The 23,949-nt window shown below is 53.3% G+C and overlaps 1 protein-coding gene across 4 annotated transcripts in view; it reads right to left on the minus strand.

Moving 5' to 3' along the window:
* The window catches only part of pepd (peptidase D), a 720,447-nt gene that overhangs the window by 667,682 nt on the left and 28,816 nt on the right, over positions 1-23,949 (minus strand). For 2 of the 4 annotated variants that reach the window (XM_072517760.1, XM_072517759.1), the window contains exon 1: positions 22,314-22,402. The exons of the other annotated variants lie outside the window; for them this stretch is intronic. In XM_072517760.1, the coding sequence (XP_072373861.1) occupies positions 22,314-22,387 (74 nt within the window). In that variant the 5' untranslated portion in view covers positions 22,388-22,402. Of the gene's footprint in view, positions 1-22,313; positions 22,403-23,949 lie in introns of those variants that run through there. 4 annotated transcript variants of the gene reach the window in all.

The raw sequence follows: 23,949 nt of genomic DNA on the forward strand, positions 1-23,949 counted from the left end.
ATCAATGGCAGCACTCACTCAGAGAGCTACTCCCTCTCCGTCAATGACAGCACTCACTCAGCGAGCTACTCCCTCTCCGTCAATGACGGCACTCACTCAGCGAGCTACTCCCTCTCCGTCAATGACAGCACTCACTCAGCGAGCTACTCCCTCTCCGTCAATGACAGCACTCACTCAGCGAGTTACTCCCTCTCCGTCAATGACAGCATTCACTCAGCGAGCCACTCCCTTTCCGTCAATGACAGCACTCACTCAGCGAGCTACTCCCTCTCTGTCAATGACGGCACTCACTGAGCGAGCTACTCCCTCTCCGTCAATGACAGCAATTATTCAGCGAGCTACTCCCTCTCTGTCAATGACAGCACTCACTCAGCGAGCTACTCCCTCTCCGTCAATGACAGCACTCACTCAGCGAGCTACTCCCTCTCCGTCAATGACAGCACTTATTCAGCGAGCTACTCCCTCTCTGTCAATGACAGCACTCACTCAGCGAGTTACTCCCTCTCCGTCAATGACGGCACTCACTCAGCGAGCTACTCCCTCTCCGTCAATGACAGCACTCACTCAGCGAGCTACTCCCTCTCCGTCAATGACAGCACTCACTCAGCGAGCCACTCCCTCTCCGTCAATGACAGCACTCACTCAGCGAGCTACTCCCTCTCTGTCAATGACGGCACTCACTCAGCGAGCGACTCCCTCTCCTTCAATGACAGCACTCACTCAGCGAGTTACTCTCTCTCTGACAATGACAGCACTCACTCAGCGAGTTACTCCCTCTCCGACAATGACAGCACTCACTCAGCGAGCTACTCCCTCTCCGTCAATGACAGCACTTATTCAGCGAGCTACTCCCGCTCTGTCAATTACAGCACTTATTCAGCAAGCTACTCCCTCTCTGTCAATGACAGCACTCACTCAGCGAGTTACTCCCTCTCTGTCAATGACAGCACTCACTCAGCGAGCTACTCCCTCTCCGTCAATGACAGCACTTACTCAGCGAGCTACTCCCTCTCCGTCAATGACAGCACTCACTCAGCGAGCTACTCCCTCTCCATCAAAGACAGCACTAACTCAGCGAGTTACTCCCTCTCCGTCAATGAGAGCACTTATTCAGCGAGCTACTCCCGCTCTGTCAATTACGGCACTCACTCAGCGAGCTACCCCCTCTCCGTCAATGACAGCACTCACTCAGCGAGCTACTCCCCCTCGGTCAATGACGGCACTCACTCAGCGAGCGACTCCCTCTCCATCAATGGCAGCACTCACTCAGAGAGCTACTCCCTCTCCGTCAATGACAGCACTCACTCAGCGAGCTACTCCCTCTCCGTCAATGACGGCACTCACTCAGCGAGCTACTCCCTCTCCGTCAATGACAGCACTCACTCAGCGAGCTACTCCCTCTCCGTCAATGACAGCACTCACTCAGCGAGTTACTCCCTCTCCGTCAATGACAGCATTCACTCAGCGAGCCACTCCCTTTCCGTCAATGACAGCACTCACTCAGCGAGCTACTCCCTCTCTGTCAATGACGGCACTCACTGAGCGAGCTACTCCCTCTCCGTCAATGACAGCAATTATTCAGCGAGCTACTCCCTCTCTGTCAATGACAGCACTCACTCAGCGAGCTACTCCCTCTCCGTCAATGACAGCACTCACTCAGCGAGCTACTCCCTCTCCGTCAATGACAGCACTTATTCAGCGAGCTACTCCCTCTCTGTCAATGACAGCACTCACTCAGCGAGTTACTCCCTCTCCGTCAATGACGGCACTCACTCAGCGAGCTACTCCCTCTCCGTCAATGACAGCACTCACTCAGCGAGCTACTCCCTCTCCGTCAATGACAGCACTCACTCAGCGAGCCACTCCCTCTCCGTCAATGACAGCACTCACTCAGCGAGCTACTCCCTCTCTGTCAATGACGGCACTCACTCAGCGAGCGACTCCCTCTCCTTCAATGACAGCACTCACTCAGCGAGTTACTCTCTCTCTGACAATGACAGCACTCACTCAGCGAGTTACTCCCTCTCCGACAATGACAGCACTCACTCAGCGAGCTACTCCCTCTCCGTCAATGACAGCACTTATTCAGCGAGCTACTCCCGCTCTGTCAATTACAGCACTTATTCAGCAAGCTACTCCCTCTCTGTCAATGACAGCACTCACTCAGCGAGTTACTCCCTCTCTGTCAATGACAGCACTCACTCAGCGAGCTACTCCCTCTCCGTCAATGACAGCACTGACTCAGCGAGCTACTCCCTCTCCGTCAATGACAGCACTCACTCAGCGAGCTACTCCCTCTCCATCAAAGACAGCACTAACTCAGCGAGTTACTCCCTCTCCGTCAATGAGAGCACTTATTCAGCGAGCTACTCCCGCTCTGTCAATTACGGCACTCACTCAGCGAGCTACCCCCTCTCCGTCAATGACAGCACTTATTCAGAGAGCTACTCCCTCTCTGTCAATGACAGCACTTATTCAGCGAGCTACTCCCTCTCTGTCAATGACAGCACTCACTCAGCGAGCTACTCCCTCTCCGACAATGACAGCACTCACTCAACGAGTTACTCCCTCTCCGTCAATGACAGCACTCACTCAGCGAGCTACTCCCTCTCCGTCAATGACAGCACTTATTTAGCGAGCTACTCCCTCTCCATCAATGACAGCACTCACTCAGCGAGCTACTCCCTCTCCGTCAATGACAGCACTTATTTAGCGAGCTACTCCCTCTCCATCAATGACAGCACACACTCAGCGAGTTACTCCCTCTCCGACAAGGATAGCACTCACTCAGCGAGCTACTCCCTCTCCGTCAATGACAGCACTCACTCAGTGAGCTACTCCCTCTCTGTCAATGACAGCACTTACTCAGCGAGCTACTCCCTCTCCGACAATGACAGCACTCACTCAGCGAGCTACTCCCTCTCCGTCAATGACAGCACTTATTCAGCGAGCTACTCCCTCTCCGTCAATGACAACACTCACTCAGCGAGCTACTCCCTCTCTGTCAATGACAGCACTCACTCAGCGAGCTACTCCCTCTCCGTCAATGACAGCACTCACTCAGCGAGTTACTCCCTCTCCGTCAATGACAGCATTCACTCAGCGAGCCACTCCCTTTCCGTCAATGACAGCACTCACTCAGCGAGCTACTCCCTCTCTGTCAATGACGGCACTCACTGAGCGAGCTACTCCCTCTCCGTCAATGACAGCAATTATTCAGCGAGCTACTCCCTCTCTGTCAATGACAGCACTCACTCAGCGAGCTACTCCCTCTCCGTCAATGACAGCACTCACTCAGCGAGCTACTCCCTCTCCGTCAATGACAGCACTTATTCAGCGAGCTACTCCCTCTCTGTCAATGACAGCACTCACTCAGCGAGTTACTCCCTCTCCGTCAATGACGGCACTCACTCAGCGAGCTACTCTCTCTCCGTCAATGACAGCACTCACTCAGCGAGCTACTCCCTCTCCGTCAATGACAGCACTCACTCAGCGAGCCACTCCCTCTCCGTCAATGACAGCACTCACTCAGCGAGCTACTCCCTCTCTGTCAATGACGGCACTCACTCAGCGAGCGACTCCCTCTCCTTCAATGACAGCACTCACTCAGCGAGTTACTCTCTCTCTGACAATGACAGCACTCACTCAGCGAGTTACTCCCTCTCCGACAATGACAGCACTCACTCAGCGAGCTACTCCCTCTCCGTCAATGACAGCACTTATTCAGCGAGCTACTCCCGCTCTGTCAATTACAGCACTTATTCAGCAAGCTACTCCCTCTCTGTCAATGACAGCACTCACTCAGCGAGTTACTCCCTCTCTGTCAATGACAGCACTCACTCAGCGAGCTACTCCCTCTCCGTCAATGACAGCACTTACTCAGCGAGCTACTCCCTCTCCGTCAATGACAGCACTCACTCAGCGAGCTACTCCCTCTCCATCAAAGACAGCACTAACTCAGCGAGTTACTCCCTCTCCGTCAATGAGAGCACTTATTCAGCGAGCTACTCCCGCTCTGTCAATTACGGCACTCACTCAGCGAGCTACCCCCTCTCCGTCAATGACAGCACTTATTCAGAGAGCTACTCCCTCTCTGTCAATGACAGCACTTATTCAGCGAGCTACTCCCTCTCTGTCAATGACAGCACTCACTCAGCGAGCTACTCCCTCTCCGACAATGACAGCACTCACTCAACGAGTTACTCCCTCTCCGTCAATGACAGCACTCACTCAGCGAGCTACTCCCTCTCCGTCAATGACAGCACTTATTTAGCGAGCTACTCCCTCTCCATCAATGACAGCACTCACTCAGCGAGCTACTCCCTCTCCGTCAATGACAGCACTTATTTAGCGAGCTACTCCCTCTCCATCAATGACAGCACACACTCAGCGAGTTACTCCCTCTCCGACAAGGATAGCACTCACTCAGCGAGCTACTCCCTCTCCGTCAATGACAGCACTCACTCAGTGAGCTACTCCCTCTCTGTCAATGACAGCACTTACTCAGCGAGCTACTCCCTCTCCGACAATGACAGCACTCACTCAGCGAGCTACTCCCTCTCCGTCAATGACAGCACTTATTCAGCGAGCTACTCCCTCTCCGTCAATGACAACACTCACTCAGCGAGCTACTCCCTCTCTGTCAATGACAGCACTCACTCAGCGAGCTACTCCCTCTCCGTCAATGACAGCACTTATTCAGCGAGCTACTCCCTCTCTGTCAATGACAGCACTTATTCAGCGAGCTACTCCCTCTCCGGCAATGACTGCACTCACTCAGCGAGCTACTCCCTCTCCGTCAATGACGGCACTCACTCAGCGAGCTACTCCCTCTCCGTCAATGACAGCACTCACTCAGTGAGCTACTCCCTCTCCGTCAATGACGGCACTCACTCAGCGAGCTACTCCCTCTCCGTCAATGACAGCACTCACTCAGCGAGCTACTCCCTCTCCGTCAATGACAGCACTCACTCAGCGAGCTACTGCCCCTCGGTCAATGACGGCACTCACTCAGCGAGCTACTCCCTCTCCATAAATGACAGCACTCACTCAGAGAGCTACTCCCTCTCCGTCAATGACAGCACTCACTCAGCGAGCTACTCCCTCTCCGTCAATGACGGCACTCACTCAGCGAGCTACTCCCTCTCCGTCAATGACAGCACTCACTCAGCGAGCTACTCCCTCTCCGTCAATGACAGCACTCACTCAGCGAGCTACTCCCTCTCCGTCAATGACAGCACTCACTCAGCGAGCGACTCCCTCTCTGTCAATGACAGCACTCACTCAGCGAGTTACTCTCTCTCTGACAATGACAGCACTCACTCAGCGAGTTACTCCCTCTCCGACAATGACAGCACTCACTCAGCGAGCTACTCCCTCTCCGTCAATGACAGCACTTATTCAGCGAGCTACTCCCGCTCTGTCATTTACAGCACTTATTCAGCAAGCTACTCCCTCTCTGTCAATGACAGCACTCACTCAGCGAGCTACTCCCTCTCCGTCAATGACAGCACTCACTCAGCGAGCTACTCCCTCTCCATCAAAGACAGCACTCACTCAGCGAGTTACTCCCTCTCCGTCAATGACAGCACTCACTCAGCGAGTTACTCCCTCTCCGTCAATGACAGCACTTATTCAGCGAGCTACTCCCGCTCTGTCAATTACGGCACTCACTCAGCGAGCTACCCCCTCTCCGTCAATGACAGCACTTATTCAGAGAGCTACTCCCTCTCTGTCAATGACAGCACTTATTCAGCGAGCTACTCCCTCTCTGTCAATGACAGCACTTGTTCAGCGAGCTACTCCCTCTCTGTCAATGACAGCACTTATTCAGCGAGCTACTCCCGCTCTGTCAATTACGGCACTCACTCAGCGAGCTACCCCCTCTCCGTCAATGACAGCACTTATTCAGAGAGCTACCCCCTCTCCGTCAATGACAGCACTTATTCAGAGAGCTACTCCCTCTCTGTCAATGACAGCACTTATTCAGCGAGCTACTCCCTCTCTGTCAATGACAGCACTCACTCAGCGAGCTACTCCCTCTCCGACAATGACAGCACTCACTCAACGAGTTACTCCCTCTCCGTCAATGACAGCACTCACTCAGCGAGCTACTCCCTCTCCGTCAATGACAGCACTTATTTAGCGAGCTACTCCCTCTCCATCAATGACAGCACTCACTCAGCGAGCTACTCCCTCTCCGTCAATGACAGCACTTATTTAGCGAGCTACTCCCTCTCCATCAATGACAGCACTCACTCAGCGAGCTACTCCCTCTCCGTCAATGACAGCACTTATTTAGCGAGCTACTCCCTCTCCATCAATGACAGCACACACTCAGCGAGTTACTCCCTCTCCGACAAGGATAGCACTCACTCAGCGAGTTACTCCCTCTCCGTCAATGACAGCACTCACTCAGCGAGCTACTCCCTCTCCGTCAATGACAGCACTCACTCAGCGAGCTACTCCCTCTCTGTCAATGACAGCACTTACTCAGCGAGCTACTCCCTCTCCGACAATGACAGCACTCACTCAGCGAGCTACTCCCTCTCTGTCAATGACAGCACTTATTCAGCGAGCTACTCCCTCTCCGTCAATGACAACACTCACTCAGCGAGCTACTCCCTCTCCGTCAATGACGGCACTCACTCAGCGAGCTACTCCCTCTCCGTCAATGACAGCACTCACTCAGTGAGCTACTCCCTCTCCGTCAATGACGGCACTCACTCAGCGAGCTACTCCCTCTCCGTCAATGACAGCACTCACTCAGCGAGCTACTCCCTCTCCGTCAATGACAGCACTCACTCAGCGAGCTACTCCCCCTCGGTCAATGACGGAACTCACTCAGCGAGCTACTCCCTCTCCATCAATGACAGCACTCACTCAGAGAGCTACTCCCTCTCCGTCAATGACAGCACTCACTCAGCGAGCTACTCCCTCTCCGTCAATGACGGCACTCACTCAGCGAGCTACTCCCTCTCCGTCAATGACAGCACTCACTCAGCGAGCTACTCCCTCTCCGTCAATGACAGCACTCACTCAGCGAGCTACTGCCTCTCTGTCAATGACAGCACTCACTCAGCGAGTTACTCCCTCTCCGTCAATGACAGCATTCACTCAGCGAGCCACTCCCTCTCCGTCAATGACAGCACTCACTCAGCGAGCTACTCCCTCTCTGTCAATGACGGCACTCACTGAGCGAGCTACTCCCTCTCCGTCAATGACAGCACTTATTCAGCGAGCTACTCCCTCTCTGTCAATGACAGCACTCACTCAGCGAGCTACTCCCTCTCCGTCAATGACAGCACTCACTCAGCGAGCTACTCCCTCTCCGTCAATGACAGCACTTATTCAGCGAGCTACTCCCTCTCTGTCAATGACAGCACTCACTCAGCGAGTTACTCCCTCTCCGTCAATGACGGCACTCACTCAGCGAGCTACTCCCTCTCCGTCAATGACAGCACTCACTCAGCGAGCTACTCCCTCTCCGTCAATGACAGCACTCACTCAGCGAGCCACTCTCTCTCCGTCAATGACAGCACTCACTCAGCGAGCTACTCCCTCTCTGTCAATGACGGCACTCACTCAGCGAGCTACTCCCTCTCCGTCAATGACAGCACTTATTCAGCGAGCTACTCCCTCTCCGTCAATGACAGCACTCTCTCAGCGAGTTACTCCCTCTCCGTCAATGACAGCACTTATTCAGTGAGCTACTCCCTCTCTGTCAATGACAGCACTCACTCAGCGAGTTACTCCCTCTCCGTCAATGACGGCACTCACTCAGCGAGCTACTCCCTCTCCGTCAATGACAGCACTCACTCAGCGAGCTACTCCCTCTCTGTCAATGACAGCACTCACTCAGCGAGCTACTCCCTCTCTGTCAATGACAGCACTCACTCAGCGAGTTACTCTCTCTCTGACAATGACAGCACTCACTCAGCGAGTTACTCCCTCTCCGACAATGACAGCACTCACTCAGCGAGTTACTCCCTCTCCGTCAATGACAGCACTCACTCAGCGAGCGACTCCCTCTCTGTCAATGACAGCACTCACTCAGCGAGTTACTCCCTCTCCGACAATGACAGCACTCACTCAGCGAGTTACTCCCTCTCCGACAATGACAGCACTCACTCAGCGAGCGACTCCCTCTCCATCAATGACAGCACTCACTCAGCGAGCTACTCTCTCTCTGACAATGACAGCACTCACTCAGCGAGTTACTCCCTCTCCGACAATGACAGCACTCACTCAGCGAGCTACTCCCTCTCCGTCAATGACAGCACTTATTCAGCAAGCTACTCGCTCTCTGTCAATGACAGCACTCACTCAGCGAGTTACTCTCTCTCTGACAATGACAGCACTCACTCAGCGAGCTACTCCCTCTCCGTCAATGACAGCACTCACTCAGCGAGCTACTGCCCCTCGGTCAATGACGGCACTCACTCAGCGAGCTACTCCCTCTCCATCAATGACAGCACTCACTCAGAGAGCTACTCCCTCTCCGTCAATGACAGCACTCACTCAGCGAGCTACTCCCTCTCCGTCAATGACGGCACTCACTCTGCGAGCTACTCCCTCTCCGTCAATGACAGCACTCACTCAGCGAGCTACTCCCTCTCCGTCAATGACAGCACTCACTCAGCGAGCTACTCCCTCTCCGTCAATGACAGCACTCACTCAGCGAGCGACTCCCTCTCTGTCAATGACAGCACTCACTCAGCGAGTTACTCTCTCTCTGACAATGACAGCACTCACTCAGCGAGTTACTCCCTCTCCGACAATGACAGCACTCACTCAGCGAGCTACTCCCTCTCCGTCAATGACAGCACTTATTCAGCGAGCTACTCCCGCTCTGTCATTTACAGCACTTATTCAGCAAGCTACTCCCTCTCTGTCAATGACAGCACTCACTCAGCGAGCTACTCCCTCTCCGTCAATGACAGCACTCACTCAGCGAGCTACTCCCTCTCCATCAAAGACAGCACTCACTCAGCGAGTTACTCCCTCTCCGTCAATGACAGCACTCACTCAGCGAGTTACTCCCTCTCCGTCAATGACAGCACTTATTCAGCGAGCTACTCCCGCTCTGTCAATTACGGCACTCACTCAGCGAGCTACCCCCTCTCCGTCAATGACAGCACTTATTCAGAGAGCTACTCCCTCTCTGTCAATGACAGCACTTATTCAGCGAGCTACTCCCTCTCTGTCAATGACAGCACTTATTCAGCGAGCTACTCCCTCTCTGTCAATGACAGCACTTATTCAGCGAGCTACTCCCGCTCTGTCAATTACGGCACTCACTCAGCGAGCTACCCCCTCTCCGTCAATGACAGCACTTATTCAGAGAGCTACCCCCTCTCCGTCAATGACAGCACTTATTCAGAGAGCTACTCCCTCTCTGTCAATGACAGCACTTATTCAGCGAGCTACTCCCTCTCTGTCAATGACAGCACTCACTCAGCGAGCTACTCCCTCTCCGACAATGACAGCACTCACTCAACGAGTTACTCCCTCTCCGTCAATGACAGCACTCACTCAGCGAGCTACTCCCTCTCCGTCAATGACAGCACTTATTTAGCGAGCTACTCCCTCTCCATCAATGACAGCACTCACTCAGCGAGCTACTCCCTCTCCGTCAATGACAGCACTTATTTAGCGAGCTACTCCCTCTCCATCAATGACAGCACTCACTCAGCGAGCTACTCCCTCTCCGTCAATGACAGCACTTATTTAGCGAGCTACTCCCTCTCCATCAATGACAGCACACACTCAGCGAGTTACTCCCTCTCCGACAAGGATAGCACTCACTCAGCGAGTTACTCCCTCTCCGTCAATGACAGCACTCACTCAGCGAGCTACTCCCTCTCCGTCAATGACAGCACTCACTCAGCGAGCTACTCCCTCTCTGTCAATGACAGCACTTACTCAGCGAGCTACTCCCTCTCCGACAATGACAGCACTCACTCAGCGAGCTACTCCCTCTCTGTCAATGACAGCACTTATTCAGCGAGCTACTCCCTCTCCGTCAATGACAACACTCACTCAGCGAGCTACTCCCTCTCCGTCAATGACGGCACTCACTCAGCGAGCTACTCCCTCTCCGTCAATGACAGCACTCACTCAGTGAGCTACTCCCTCTCCGTCAATGACGGCACTCACTCAGCGAGCTACTCCCTCTCCGTCAATGACAGCACTCACTCAGCGAGCTACTCCCCCTCGGTCAATGACGGAACTCACTCAGCGAGCTACTCCCTCTCCATCAATGACAGCACTCACTCAGAGAGCTACTCCCTCTCCGTCAATGACAGCACTCACTCAGCGAGCTACTCCCTCACCGTCAATGACGGCACTCACTCAGCGAGCTACTCCCTCTCCGTCAATGACAGCACTCACTCAGCGAGCTACTCCCTCTCCGTCAATGACAGCACTCACTCAGCGAGCTACTGCCTCTCCGTCAATGACAGCACTCACTCAGCGAGTTACTCCCTCTCCGTCAATGACAGCATTCACTCAGCGAGCCACTCCCTCTCCGTCAATGACAGCACTCACTCAGCGAGCTACTCCCTCTCTGTCAATGACGGCACTCACTGAGCGAGCTACTCCCTCTCCGTCAATGACAGCACTTATTCAGCGAGCTACTCCCTCTCTGTCAATGACAGCACTCACTCAGGGAGCTACTCCCTCTCCGTCAATGACAGCACTCACTCAGCGAGCTACTCCCTCTCCGTCAATGACAGCACTTATTCAGCGAGCTACTCCCTCTCTGTCAATGACAGCACTCACTCAGCGAGTTACTCCCTCTCCGTCAATGACGGCACTCACTCAGCGAGCTACTCCCTCTCCGTCAATGACAGCACTCACTCAGCGAGCTACTCTCTCTCCGTCAATGACAGCACTCACTCAGCGAGCCACTCCCTCTCCGTCAATGACAGCACTCACTCAGCGAGCTACTCCCTCTCTGTCAATGACGGCACTCACTCAGCGAGCTACTCCCTCTCCGTCAATGACAGCACTTATTCAGCGAGCTACTCCCTCTCCGTCAATGACAGCACTCTCTCAGCGAGTTACTCCCTCTCCGTCAATGACAGCACTTATTCAGTGAGCTACTCCCTCTCTGTCAATGACAGCACTCACTCAGCGAGTTACTCCCTCTCCGTCAATGACGGCACTCACTCAGCGAGCTACTCCCTCTCCGTCAATGACAGCACTCACTCAGCGAGCTACTCCCTCTCCGTCAATGACAGCACTCACTCAGCGAGCGACTCCCTCTCTGTCAATGACAGCACTCACTCAGCGAGTTACTCTCTCTCTGACAATGACAGCACTCACTCAGCGAGTTACTCCCTCTCCGACAATGACAGCACTCACTCAGCGAGTTACTCCCTCTCCGTCAATGACAGCACTCACTCAGCGAGCGACTCCCTCTCTGTCAATGACAGCACTCACTCAGCGAGTTACTCCCTCTCCGACAATGACAGCACTCACTCAGCGAGTTACTCCCTCTCCGACAATGACAGCACTCACTCAGCGAGCGACTCCCTCTCCATCAATGACAGCACTCACTCAGCGAGCTACTCTCTCTCTGACAATGACAGCACTCACTCAGCGAGTTACTCCCTCTCCGACAATGACAGCACTCACTCAGCGAGCTACTCCCTCTCCGTCAATGACAGCACTTATTCAGCAAGCTACTCCCTCTCTGTCAATGACAGCACTCACTCAGCGAGTTACTCTCTCTCTGACAATGACAGCACTCACTCAGCGAGCTACTCCCTCTCCGTCAATGACAGCACTTATTCAGCGAGCTACTCCCGCTCTGTCATTTACAGCACTTATTCAGCGAGCTACTCCCTCTCTGTCAATGACAGCACTCACTCAGCGAGTTACTCCCTCTCCGACAAGGATAGCACTCACTCAGCGAGCTACTCCCTCTCCGTCAATGACAGCACTTATTCAGCGATCTACTCCCGCTCTGTCATTTACAGCACTTATTCAGCGAGCTACTCCCTCTCTGTCAATGACAGCACTCACTCAGCGAGTTTCTCCCTCTCCGTCAATGACAGCACTCACTCAGCGAGCTACTCCCTCTCCGTCAATGACAGCACTCACTCAGCGAACTACTCCCTCTCCGTCAATGACAGCACTCACTCAGCGAGCTACTCCCTCTCCATCAAAGACAGCACTCACTCAGCGAGTTACTCCCTCTCCGTCAATGACAGCACTTATTCAGCGAGCTACTCCCTCTCTGTCAATGACAGCACTCACTCAGCGAGCTACTCCCTCTCCGTCAATGACAGCACTCACTCAGCGAGCTACTCCCTCTCCGTCAATGACAGCACTTATTCAGCGAGCTACTCCCTCTCTGTCAATGACAGCACTCACTCAGCGAGTTACTCCCTCTCCGTCAATGACGGCACTCACTCAGCGAGCTACTCCCTCTCCGTCAATGACAGCACTCACTCAGCGAGCTACTCCCTCTCCGTCAATGACAGCACTCACTCAGCGAGCCACTCCCTCTCCGTCAATGACAGCACTCACTCAGCGAGCTACTCCCTCTCTGTCAATGACGGCACTCACACAGCGAGCTACTCCCTCTCCGTCAATGACGGCACTCACTCAGCGAGCTACTCCCTCTCCGTCAATGACAGCACTCACTCAGCGAGCTACTCCCTCTCCGTCAATGACAGCACTCACTCAGCGAGCCACTCCCTCTCCGTCAATGACAGCACTCACTCAGCGAGCTACTCCCTCTCTGTCAATGACAGCACTCACTCAGCGAGCTACTCCCTCTCCGTCAATGACAGCACTCACTCAGCGAGCTACTCCCTCTCCGTCAATGACAGCACTTATTCAGCGAGCTACTCCCTCTCTGTCAATGACAGCACTCACTCAGCGAGTTACTCCCTCTCCGTCAATGACGGCACTCACTCAGCGAGCTACTCCCTCTCCGTCAATGACAGCACTCACTCAGCGAGCTACTCCCTCTCCGTCAATGACAGCACTCACTCAGCGAGCCACTGCCTCTCCGTCAATGACAGCACTCACTCAGCGAGCTACTCCCTCTCTGTCAATGACAGCACTCACTCAGCGAGCCACACCCTCTCCGTCAATGACAGCACTCACTCAGCGAGCTACTCCCTCTCCGTCAATGACAGCACTCACTCAGCGAGTTACTCTCTCTCTGACAATGACAGCACTCACTCAGCGATTTACTCCCTCTCCGACAATGACAGCACTCACTCAGCGAGCTACTCCCTCTCCGTCAATGACAGCACTTATTCAGCGAGCTACTCCCGCTCTGTCATTTACAGCACTTATTCAGCAAGCTACTGCCTCTCTGTCAATGACAGCACTCACTCAGCGAGTTACTCCCTCTCTATCAATGACAGCACTCACTCAGCGAGTTTCTCCCTCTCCGTCAATGACAGCACTCACTCAGCGAGCTACTCCCTCTCCGTCAATGACAGCACTCACTCAGCGAGCTACTCCCTCTCCGTCAATGACAGCACTCACTCAGCGAGCTACTCCCTCTCCATCAAAGACAGCACTCGCTCAGCGAGTTACTCCCTCTCCGTCAATGACAGCACTTATTCAGCGAGCTACTCCCGCTCTGTCAATTACGGCACTCACTCAGCGAGCTACCCCCTCTCCGTGAATGACAGCACTTATTCAGAGAGCTACCCCCTCTCCGTCAATGACAGCACTTATTCAGAGAGCTACTCCCTCTCTGTCAATGACAGCACTTATTCAGCGAGCTACTCCCTCTCTGTCAATGACAGCACTCACTCAGCGAGCTACTCCCTCTCCGACAATGACAGCACTCACTCAACGAGTTACTCCCTCTCCGTCAATGACAGCACTCACTCAGCGAGCTACTCCCTCTCCGTCAATGACAGCACTTATTTAGCGAGCTACTCCCTCTCCATCAATGACAGCACTCACTCAGCGAGCTACTCCCTCTCCGTCAATGACAGCACTTATTTAGCGAGCTACTCCCTCTCCATCAATGACAGCACACACTCAGCGAGTTACTCCCTCTCCGACAAGGATAGCACTCACTCAGCGAGTTACTCCCTCTCCGTCAATGACAGCACTCACTCAGCGAGCTACTCCCTCTCCGTCAATGACAGCTCTCACTCAGCGAGCTACTCCCTCTCTGTCAATGACAGCACTTACTCAGCGAGCTACTCCCTCTCCGACAATGACAGCACTCACTCAGCGAGCTACTCCCTCTCTGTCAATGACAGCACTTATTCAGCGAGCTACTCCCTCTCCGTCAATGACAACACTCACTCAGCGAGCTACTCCCTCTCCGTCAATGACAGCACTCACTCAGCGAGCTACTCCCTCTCCGTCAATGACAGCACTCACTCAGCGAGCTACTCCCTCTCTGTCAATGACAGCACTCACTCAGCGAGTTACTCCCTCTCTGTCAATGACAGCACTCACTCAGCGAGTTACTCCCTCTCCGTCAATGACAGCACTCACTCAGCGAGCTACTCCCTCTCCGTCAATGACAGCACTCACTCAGCGAGCTACTCCCTCTCCGTCAATGACGGCACTCACTCAGCGAGCTACTCCCTCTCCGTCAATGACAGCACTCACTCAGCGAGCTACTCCCTCTCCGTCAATGACGGCACTCACTCAGCGAGCTACTCCCTCTCCGTCAATGACAGCACTCACTCAGCGAGCTACTCCCTCTCTGTCAATGACAGCACTCACTCAGCGAGCTACTCCCTCTCCGTCAATGACAGCACTTATTCAGCGAGCTACTCCCTCTCCGTCAATGACAGCACTCACTCAGCGAGCTACTCCCTCTCCGTCAATGACAGCACTCACTCAGCGAGCTACTCCCTCTCCGTCAATGGCAGCACTCACTCAGTGAGTTACTCCCTCTCCATCAATGACAGCACACTCAGCGAGCTACTCCCTCTCCGTGAATGACAGCACCACTCAGCGAGCTACTCCCTCTCCGTCAATGACAGCACTCACTCAGCGAGCTACTCCCTCTCCGTCAATGACAGCACTCACTCAGCGAGCTACTCCCTCTCTGTCAATGACAGCACTCACTCAGCGAGCTACTCCCTCTCTGTCAATGACAGCACTCACTCAGCGAGCTACTCCCTCTCCGTCAATGACGGCACTCATTCAGCGAGCTACTCCCTCTCCGTCAATGACAGCACTCACTCAGCGAGCTACTCCCTCTCTGTCAATGACAGCACTCACTCAGCGAGCTACTCCCTCTCCGTCAATGACAGCACTCACTCAGCGCACTACTCCCTCTCCGTCAATGACAGCACTCACTCAGCGAGCTACTGCCTCTCCGTCAATGACAGCACTTATTCAGCGAGCTACTCCCTCTCTGTCAATGACGCACTCACTCAGCGAGCTACTCCCTCTCCGTCAATGACAGCACTCACTCTGTGAGCTAGTCCCTCTCCGTCAATGACAGCACTTATTCAGCGAGTTACTCCCTCTCTGTCAATGACGGCACTCACTCAGTGAGCTACTCCCTCTCCGTCAATGACAGCACTCACTCAGCGAGCTACTGCCTCTCCGTCAATGACAGCACTTATTCAGCGAGCTACTCCCTCTCCGTCAATGACAGCACTTATTCAGCGAGCTACTCCCGCTCTGTCAATGACAGCACTCACTCAGCGAGCTACTCCCTCTCTGTCAATGACAGCACTCACTTAGCGAGCTACTCCCTCTCCGTCAATGACGGCACTCACTCAGAGAGCTACTCCCTCTCCGTCAATGACAGCACTCACTCAGCGAGCCACTCCCTCTCCTGACCACATTCACTCAGCGAGCTACTCCCTCTCCGTCAATGATAGCACTTATTCAGCGAGCTACTCCCTCTCCGTCAATGACAGCACTTATTCAGCGAGATACTCCCTCTCCGTCAATGACGGCACTCACTCAGAGAGCTACTCCCTCTCCGTCAATGACAGCACTCACTCAGCGAGCCACTCCCTCTCCTGACCACATTCACTCAGCGAGCTACTCCCTCTCCGTCAATGATAGCACTTATTCAGCGAGCTACTCCCTCTCCGTCAATGACAGCACTTATTCAGCGAGATACTCCCTCTCTGTCAATGACAGCACTTATTCAGCGAGCTACTCCCTCTCTGTCAATGATAGCACTCACTCAGCGAGTTACTCCCTCTCCTTCAATGACAGCACTCACTCAGCGAGCTACTCCCTCTCCGTCAATGACAGCACTCACTCAGCGAGCTACTCCCTCTCCGTCAATGACAGCACTCACTCAGCGAGCTACTCCCTCTCTGTCAATGACAGCACTCACTCAGCGAGCTACTCCCTCTCCGTCAATGACAGCTCTCACTCAGCGAGCTACTCCCTCTCCGTCAATGACAGCACTCACTCAGCGAGCTACTCCCTCTCCGTCAATGACAGCACTCACTCAGCGAGCTACTCCCTCTCCGTCAATGACAGCACTCACTCAGCGAGTTACTCCCTCTCCGTCAATGACAGCACTCACTCAGCGAGCCACTCCCTCTCTGTCAATGACAGCACTTATTCAGCGAGCTACTCCCTCTCCGGCAATGATAGCACTCACTCAGCGAGCTACTCCCTCTCTGTCAATGACAGCACTTATTCAGCGAGCTACTCCCTCTCCGTCAATGACAGCACTCACTCAGCGAGCTACTCCTCTCCGTCAATGACAGCACTCACTCAGCGAGTTACTCCCTCTCCGTCAATGACAGCACTCACTCAGCGAGCTACTCCCTCTCTGTCAATGACAGCACTCACTCAGCGAGCTACTCCCTCTCCGTCAATGACAGCACTCACTCAGCGAGCTACTCCCTCTCCATCAATGACAGCACTCACTCAGCGAGCTACTCCCTCTCCGTCAATGACAGCACTCACTCAGCGAGCTACTTCCTCTCCGTCAATGAAAGCACTCACTCAGCGAGCTACTCCCTCTCTGTCAATGACAGCACTCACTCAGCGAGCTACTCCCTCTCTGTCAATGACAGCACTCACTCAGCGAGCTACTCCCTCTCCGTCAATGACAGCACTCACTCAGCGAGCTACTCCCTCTCTGTCAATGACAGCACTCACTCAGCGAGCTACTCCCTCTCTGTCAATGACAGCACTCACTCAACGAGCTACTCCCTCTCCGTCAATGACAGCACTCACTCAACTAGCTACTCCCTCTCCGTCAATGACAGCACTCACTCAGCGAGCTAGTCCCTCTCACTCCGTCACTAATGGTTAAAGATAACTCGTATGTCCACAATATCTCCAGCCTGTTGGTACAGTGAAGGCGGGCATGGAACCTGGACTTACTGTGCACAGCAAGATCCCAAGGTCATAGCTATTGGCTCAAACAATGTGGAGCCTGTATGGGTAGGGCTGAGAAACACCAAGGGGCAAAAAACGTTAGTTGGGGTCATAATTAGACCCCCAAACTGCAGTGGTGACGTTCACAATGGCATCAATCAGCCTCCCCGAACAGGCACCGGAATGTGGCGACTAGCGGCTTTTCACAGTAACTTCATTGAAGCCTACTTGTGACAATAAACGATTATCATTTCATTTTTCATTTCATAAAGGAACATCTGTAATTATGGGTGATTTTAATCTGTATATAGATTGGGTGAGTGAAATTGGCCGCATTACCGTAGAGGAGGAATTCCTGGAGTGAATACGGGATGGTTTTCTGGACCAATACGTTGAGGAATCAACTAGCGAGCAAGCCATCCTGGACTGGATATTGTGTAATGAGAATGGAATCATTGGCAATCTATTGCGCGAGACCTCTGGGGGCTGAGCGACCATAATATGATAGAATTATTCATCAAGAAAGGAGAGTGATGTAGTTGATTCTGACTCTAAATAAAGGAAATGACAATGGTATGCGGTGCGAGTTGGCTATGGTGAATTGGGGGACGTTACTTAAAGGGTTACTTAAACATGACTTCAAAGAGCGCATGGGTGAAATGTAACAATTGTTCATTCCTGTCTGGTGAAAAAACAAAACGTGAAAGGTGGCCATATCTTGGCTTCCAAGGAAAATTGGAGATAGTATTAGATCCAAGGAAGAAACATACAAATTGATCAGAAAAACAGCAGGCCTGAGAGTTGGGAGCAGATTAGAATTGAGCAAAGGCGAGAGAAAGCTTGTGGAGAACATAAAAAACTGACTGTAAAAACGTTGAGGTTTCACCACTTAGACCACTGAAGCGTGAAGGGATATATATGAAGGGTCAAAGCTGCAGGTGGTTTGCACGAGCTGTCAAACACAGGCCACTACTTGAACGCTATGAATAGATTGCAGACAGTGGATTTGTGGGAACCAGACACAGGCACAACTGCACTGCTTCCAGGAATGGACAGGTGGAGCTGCAGGTTACGCATTACAGCTACACTGCTTCCCACAGCGCCAGTCTGGACTGCTGTCTAGATTCCAGAGAGGGGTCTCGTTTCTTGGCGGGGGGGGGGGTTTGTCTGTGCGTGTGGGGGTGGGGGGGTCTGTGGAGGGTGTTGCTTTAGGCAGGGGGTTCCTGTGGGTAGTCCCCCTATTCCAGGGTCCCTGTACGGGTGTGTGGGGAAGGGAGGACTGCGAGAGGAGGCTGGCTGGACAGTGCACTGTTGGGGAGGTGGGATGGCCCTCGGATGGGTTTGGATGGTCTCTACCAGTTTGGCCCAGGCGAGGTGGGCCTTGCGGTGAGCCCAGGGTCCCCCCCCCCCCCCCCCTTGGCTCACCGTGAGATCCACCTCACCAGGGTCCCGTTTGCTGAGATCACTTGTGTCCCTGTGATTTCCAGCCGCGTAGGCCCGACAATCCCGGGAGGCCGGAGCACAGGTCGGCAAGCTCGCTAAACAGATGCAAATGGATCATCACGGCCTATTTACATTCCCCCCCCTGCTGGAGCGCATCGTGGACCTCATTCACGCCGCCTGTGGGCGTTCGAAGCGGTGCCCGGAGCCGATCTCGATCCCCCCCCCCCGATGCCCGATTTCCCGTCCCATCGGGGAAGGCATTGCGGACGTCCCAGGACGGAATCTCAGCCTGTCTGTTTCCAAGAAGCAGTTGGATATAGCTCCTGGGGCGGCGGGAATGAAAGGAAATTGGGGGAAAGTGGGATCAGGCTATTGAGATGGATGATCAGCCACAATCCTATCGAACGGCCCAAAGGGCTGAATGGCCTCCTCCTGCTCTTAGTTCCGATGTTTCTACGCCACTGAACACTGGGGCTAAGGAGATGGTCAGGCAACAAGAGAATCTCTCAGCTGGTTAGTGGATGACTCCTGTATCTGAGCGTCTGTTGCTGTACAATACTGAACAGAGGCATGGCGCTACCCCCTGCTGTCGAGCCCCTGGGTATCCCATGCATTTTCAGGAAGCGAGATTTTGCCACAGTATAGTGCAGTTAGAATGTTTCCTATTAGATTTATGAGCTGTGGGGGATCCTCAGCTCAGACATATGTGAATTGTAAATGAGTGTATTTAAACTCGGAGTACTGATTATTGGACAGATAGAGTGTGAACGTGACACTTGGGACAGATCTAACCACTGGAAGTGGGGAATAAATAAGACAGACTTTGCTCTGTCATGGAACACATTCAACCCGGACGTGCAGATTCCAAACGATTCAGTCTGTCTCCTTTCCAATTAATAGCTACATAATAAGTCCCCCGGTTTCATTTTATCTGTATTAAAATCGTTTTCCTCTCATGAATATTTAATGCTAGGATGCATCTCAATGAGACAGGGTGCGAGTTACAGCTTAAAACCTCTCTGTATCTCCACAGCAGGAGATTTGGCAAAAGCTTCTGTTGAAATGAAAAAAGTAATTTGAGTGCAGCAACCATGCACTCTGGGCGAATGTTCTGGGTGTGCGTTAGAATAATTCACGCACGGTCTGTTATCACTTAGGATGTGTGTCAAAGCTTTTCATCAACTTGGAGTATGTGCTGAATGTTTGAAGCAGAGGCTGGGCGGATCTAACAGTCTTTTGGCGAATTTTGTGTTAATCAAAGTGAGACTTCCGACCTGCAAACCTTGTGACACCAGCACCAATCCCAGCATCTCTCAGAGCCAGTGCACCGACTGTGGAGTACAGGGTCCACAACACAAGCTGCCTAAATGTTACTGAGGCTGAAACCATGGGGCAGGATTCTCCAATAATGTCCCCACACCCGTGAATAATCGGGCATGAATCACTCTAGACTTACCTGGAGAAAGTCCAGGGCGATTCTTCGATTTGCAGAGGGCTAGCATAGATTATCATAGATTATCACAGAATTTACAGTGCAGAAGGAGGCCATTCGGCCCATCGAGTCTGCACCGGCTCTTGGAAAGAGCACCCTACCCAAGGTCAACACCTCCACCCTATCCCAGTAACCCCATCCAACACTAAGGGCAATTTATCATAGCCAATCCACCTAACCTGCACATCTTTGGACTGTGGGAGGAAACCGGAGCACCCGGAGGAAACCCACGCACACACGGGGAGGATGTGCAGACTCCGCACAGACAGTGACCCAAGCCGGAATCGAACCTGGGACCCTGGAGCTGTGAAGCAATTGTGCTATCCACAATGCTACCGTGCTGCCCTGCAGCAGAGCCCCAGACTGCTCCTCGCAGCTCCAGCTGCCGATACGGGGCCCTGCACTTCCGGTCGGGGGTCCGCGCATGCGCACGGAGGCCACCTGCATCAGCTTCTCCGCGCAACATGGCTGACCCACACCGCAGACCGAAAACACAGGCGCCCCGTATATCGCGCGCGCCCGTGGATCGGTGGCCCCTGATCGGTAGCCTGGCCATCCTGGAGGCACCCCCCCCATGAATGTCCGTCCCGTTCCCCCCCCCCCCCCCCCCCCCCCACCAGAGCGGGCACGGACTGAGACCGAAGCCGCCACGCCAAGTTCCCGCCGGGTGGAACCATGAGACAACCACGCCGTCGGGAACTCGGTCAGCTGCACTCGGTGAATCGCCGCTGGGGCCCCTTTCAATGGCTCCCGACCGGCGCCACGTCAACCACGCGGGCACGATTGCCGGCGATTCTCCGGGGACTGGAGAACTGCGGGAGCGCCGTCAGACCCGATGTCGGGTTTGACGCTCATTCTCCTCCCCCGCACCGATCGCGATTTCAGCTCGGAGGCTCGGAGAATCCCACCCCATGGCCTTTGACTGTCAATAACAATTCTCTTCTGCCATCAGCACCATCGCTCTCTCCGGTCACTGATTCACACCGAGCCAGGCCCGTTTGCAACCTTGTCCGAGCAATCGCTCCATCACCAACTCCGCCTGCTCCGACCTCAGTAACATTGTCTGACTCTGCCCCTGTCTCAGAGCATCTTCTGACAAACATTCAATCCGTGTTCTTTGTTACATCGAAACCAAACTGTTCCAGCATTCTCCAGGTCAGCTCCCAGCTTTTATAAAATTCCAAAACTCTGGGCTCGATCTGCCTCCTGTGTCCCGTGGGATCTGAGTGGGACGCGGCCGGTAAATGTCGGGACAGGCCTCCCTGGGATCCCCAACGGCAGCAATGCCTCGTCAGATCAAATCGTTATCTGGGTTCTGCCCACAATGCTGGTCACGGGTAAATTCCCAGCCTAACCCGCCAGAAATGACACTTAGAAACTTTTCTGTCAAATTGCGCCCTCTGTTCCTGAATCCTAACTCACAATGATTTGTCAATGACTACCGTCCGGTGGCCCTGACTTCAGTCGTAAATCCAATCCAATCCAATGAATCCTGTTCCCCCCTCGCCGCTATGCTCGCTGACCGACAGTGCCTCCGCGTCCGGCATCGCCTCAATTTTAAAACACTCAACCTGGTTTTCAGATCTCTCCATGGCTTTTCATCCCTCCCTCACTCGATAATCTCCGCCAGCTCCACAATCCCCCAGATATCTGCACTGCTCCACCTCTGGCCTCTCGAGCATCCCGATTTTAATCACTCCGCAAGTGGTGGCCTTGGCTTCAGCTGTCCGAGCTCCAAGCTCTGGAATTCTCTCCCTAATTCTCTCACTAATTCTTTGGGGCCCTTTCAAACCTACTACATTTGGTCATCTGTCCTAATAGAACAAAGAACAGCAAGGGAACAAGCCCTTTGGCCCTCCAAGCCTGTGCTGACCATGCTGCCCATCTAACCTTTTACACTACTGGGGTCTGTATCCCTCTATTCCCACCCTATTCATGTATTTGTCAAGATGCCCCTAAAACGTCACTATCATCCCTGCTTCCACCACCTCCTCCACGCTTCGGGACATCCTTTCCTGCAGCGTATGAGGTAGACAACGTTGGCCGAGTCGCACGAGTATGTACCGCGTACCTGGTGGGTGGTGTTCTCACGTGTAATGGTGGTATCCATGTCGATGATCTGGCACGTCTTGCAGAGATTGCCATGGCAGGGTTGTGTGGTGTCGTGGTCACTGTTCTGAAGGCTGGGTAGTTTGCTGCAAACAATGGTTTGTTTGAGGTTGCGCGGTTGTTTGAAGGCAAGTAGTGGGGGTGTGGGGATGACCTTGGCAATATGTTCATCTTCATCGATGATGTGTTGAAGGCTGCAAAGAAGATTCAACACGGTTGGGTGTGGTTGGGTATGGTTGGGTATGGTTGGGTATGGTTGGGTGTGGTTGGGTGTGATTGGGTGTGGTTGGGTGTGGTTGGGCGTGGTTGGGTGTGGTTGGGTATAGTGGGGTACGGTTGGGTATGGTTTGATACGGTTGGGTAAGGTTGGGTATGGTTGGATACATTTGGGTACGGTTGGGTGTGGTTGGAAATCGTTGGGTACGGTTGGGTACGGGTGGGTATGGTTGGTGTGGTTAGGTATAGTTGGGTACGGTTGGGTGTGGTTGGGTATGGTTGGGTAAGGTTGGGTGTGATTGTGTATGATTGGGTACAGTTGGGTATGGTTGGCTATAGTTGGGTATGGTTGGGTACGGTTGGGTAAGGTTGGGTATGGTTGGATGTGGTTGGGTACAGTTGGGCATAGTTGGGTACGGTTGAATGTGGTTGGTACGGTTGGGTATGGTTGGGTACGGTTGGATGTGGTTGGGTACGGTTGGGTATAGTTGGGTACGGTTGGGCATGGTTGGGTGTGGTTGGGTATGGTTGGGGATGGTTGGGTACGGTTGGGCATGGTTGGGTGTGGTCAAACTCCTCACCCCATCCCCAGGCTCCCCCATCCCCTCCCATCCAACAGCCCTGAATTACCTCACACCAGGATCCATGTCCGCTTCATCATGGTGCCTGCTATGTTCTCTGTTGGCCACGGTAAAGATGTTCACAGAACATCTAGCTCTTTGACCGGTAAGATAGTTTATTAACAAAATTAACATGTGGAAAGATAACTAACAAGCTAAAATACAAACGGTAACGAATAAGTGAATTCTCCTGGAGCTACTTCTAATGCGACTGTCCTCTAGTATGACTTACTCCCCACTGCCTGATCTGTGGAGTCACACGGTGGATCACCATCCCCACCGGCTGGTCGGAGGTCGTGCATCCAACCATAGACATTGCTATGCATATGCATATCACCACAGTGCCCACTAACAGTTTCAACAGGACCCACTACTGGGGCCTCCAGAGCTGCTGGCCAAGCAGATCGGCCAATGCAAACAAAGAACAAAGAACAAAGAAAAGTACAGCACATGAACAGGCCCTTTGGCCCTCCAAGCCCGTGCTGACCATGCTGCCTGTCTAAACTAAAATCTTCTACACTTCCTGGGTCCGTATCCCTCTTTTCCCATCCTATTCATGTATTTGTCAAGATGCCCCTTAAATGTCACTATCGTCCCTGCTTCCACCACCTCCTCCGGCAGCGAGTTCCAGGCACCCACTACCCTCTGTGTAAAAAACTTGCCTCGTGCATCTACTCTAAACCTTGCCCCTCTCACCTTAAACCTATGCCCCCTAGTAATTGACCCCTCTACCCTGGGGAAAAGCCTCTGACTATCCACTCT

Source organism: Scyliorhinus torazame, chromosome 10, assembly GCF_047496885.1.
Source record: "Scyliorhinus torazame isolate Kashiwa2021f chromosome 10, sScyTor2.1, whole genome shotgun sequence".
In the NCBI taxonomy this organism is placed as follows: Eukaryota; Metazoa; Chordata; class Chondrichthyes; order Carcharhiniformes; family Scyliorhinidae; genus Scyliorhinus; species Scyliorhinus torazame.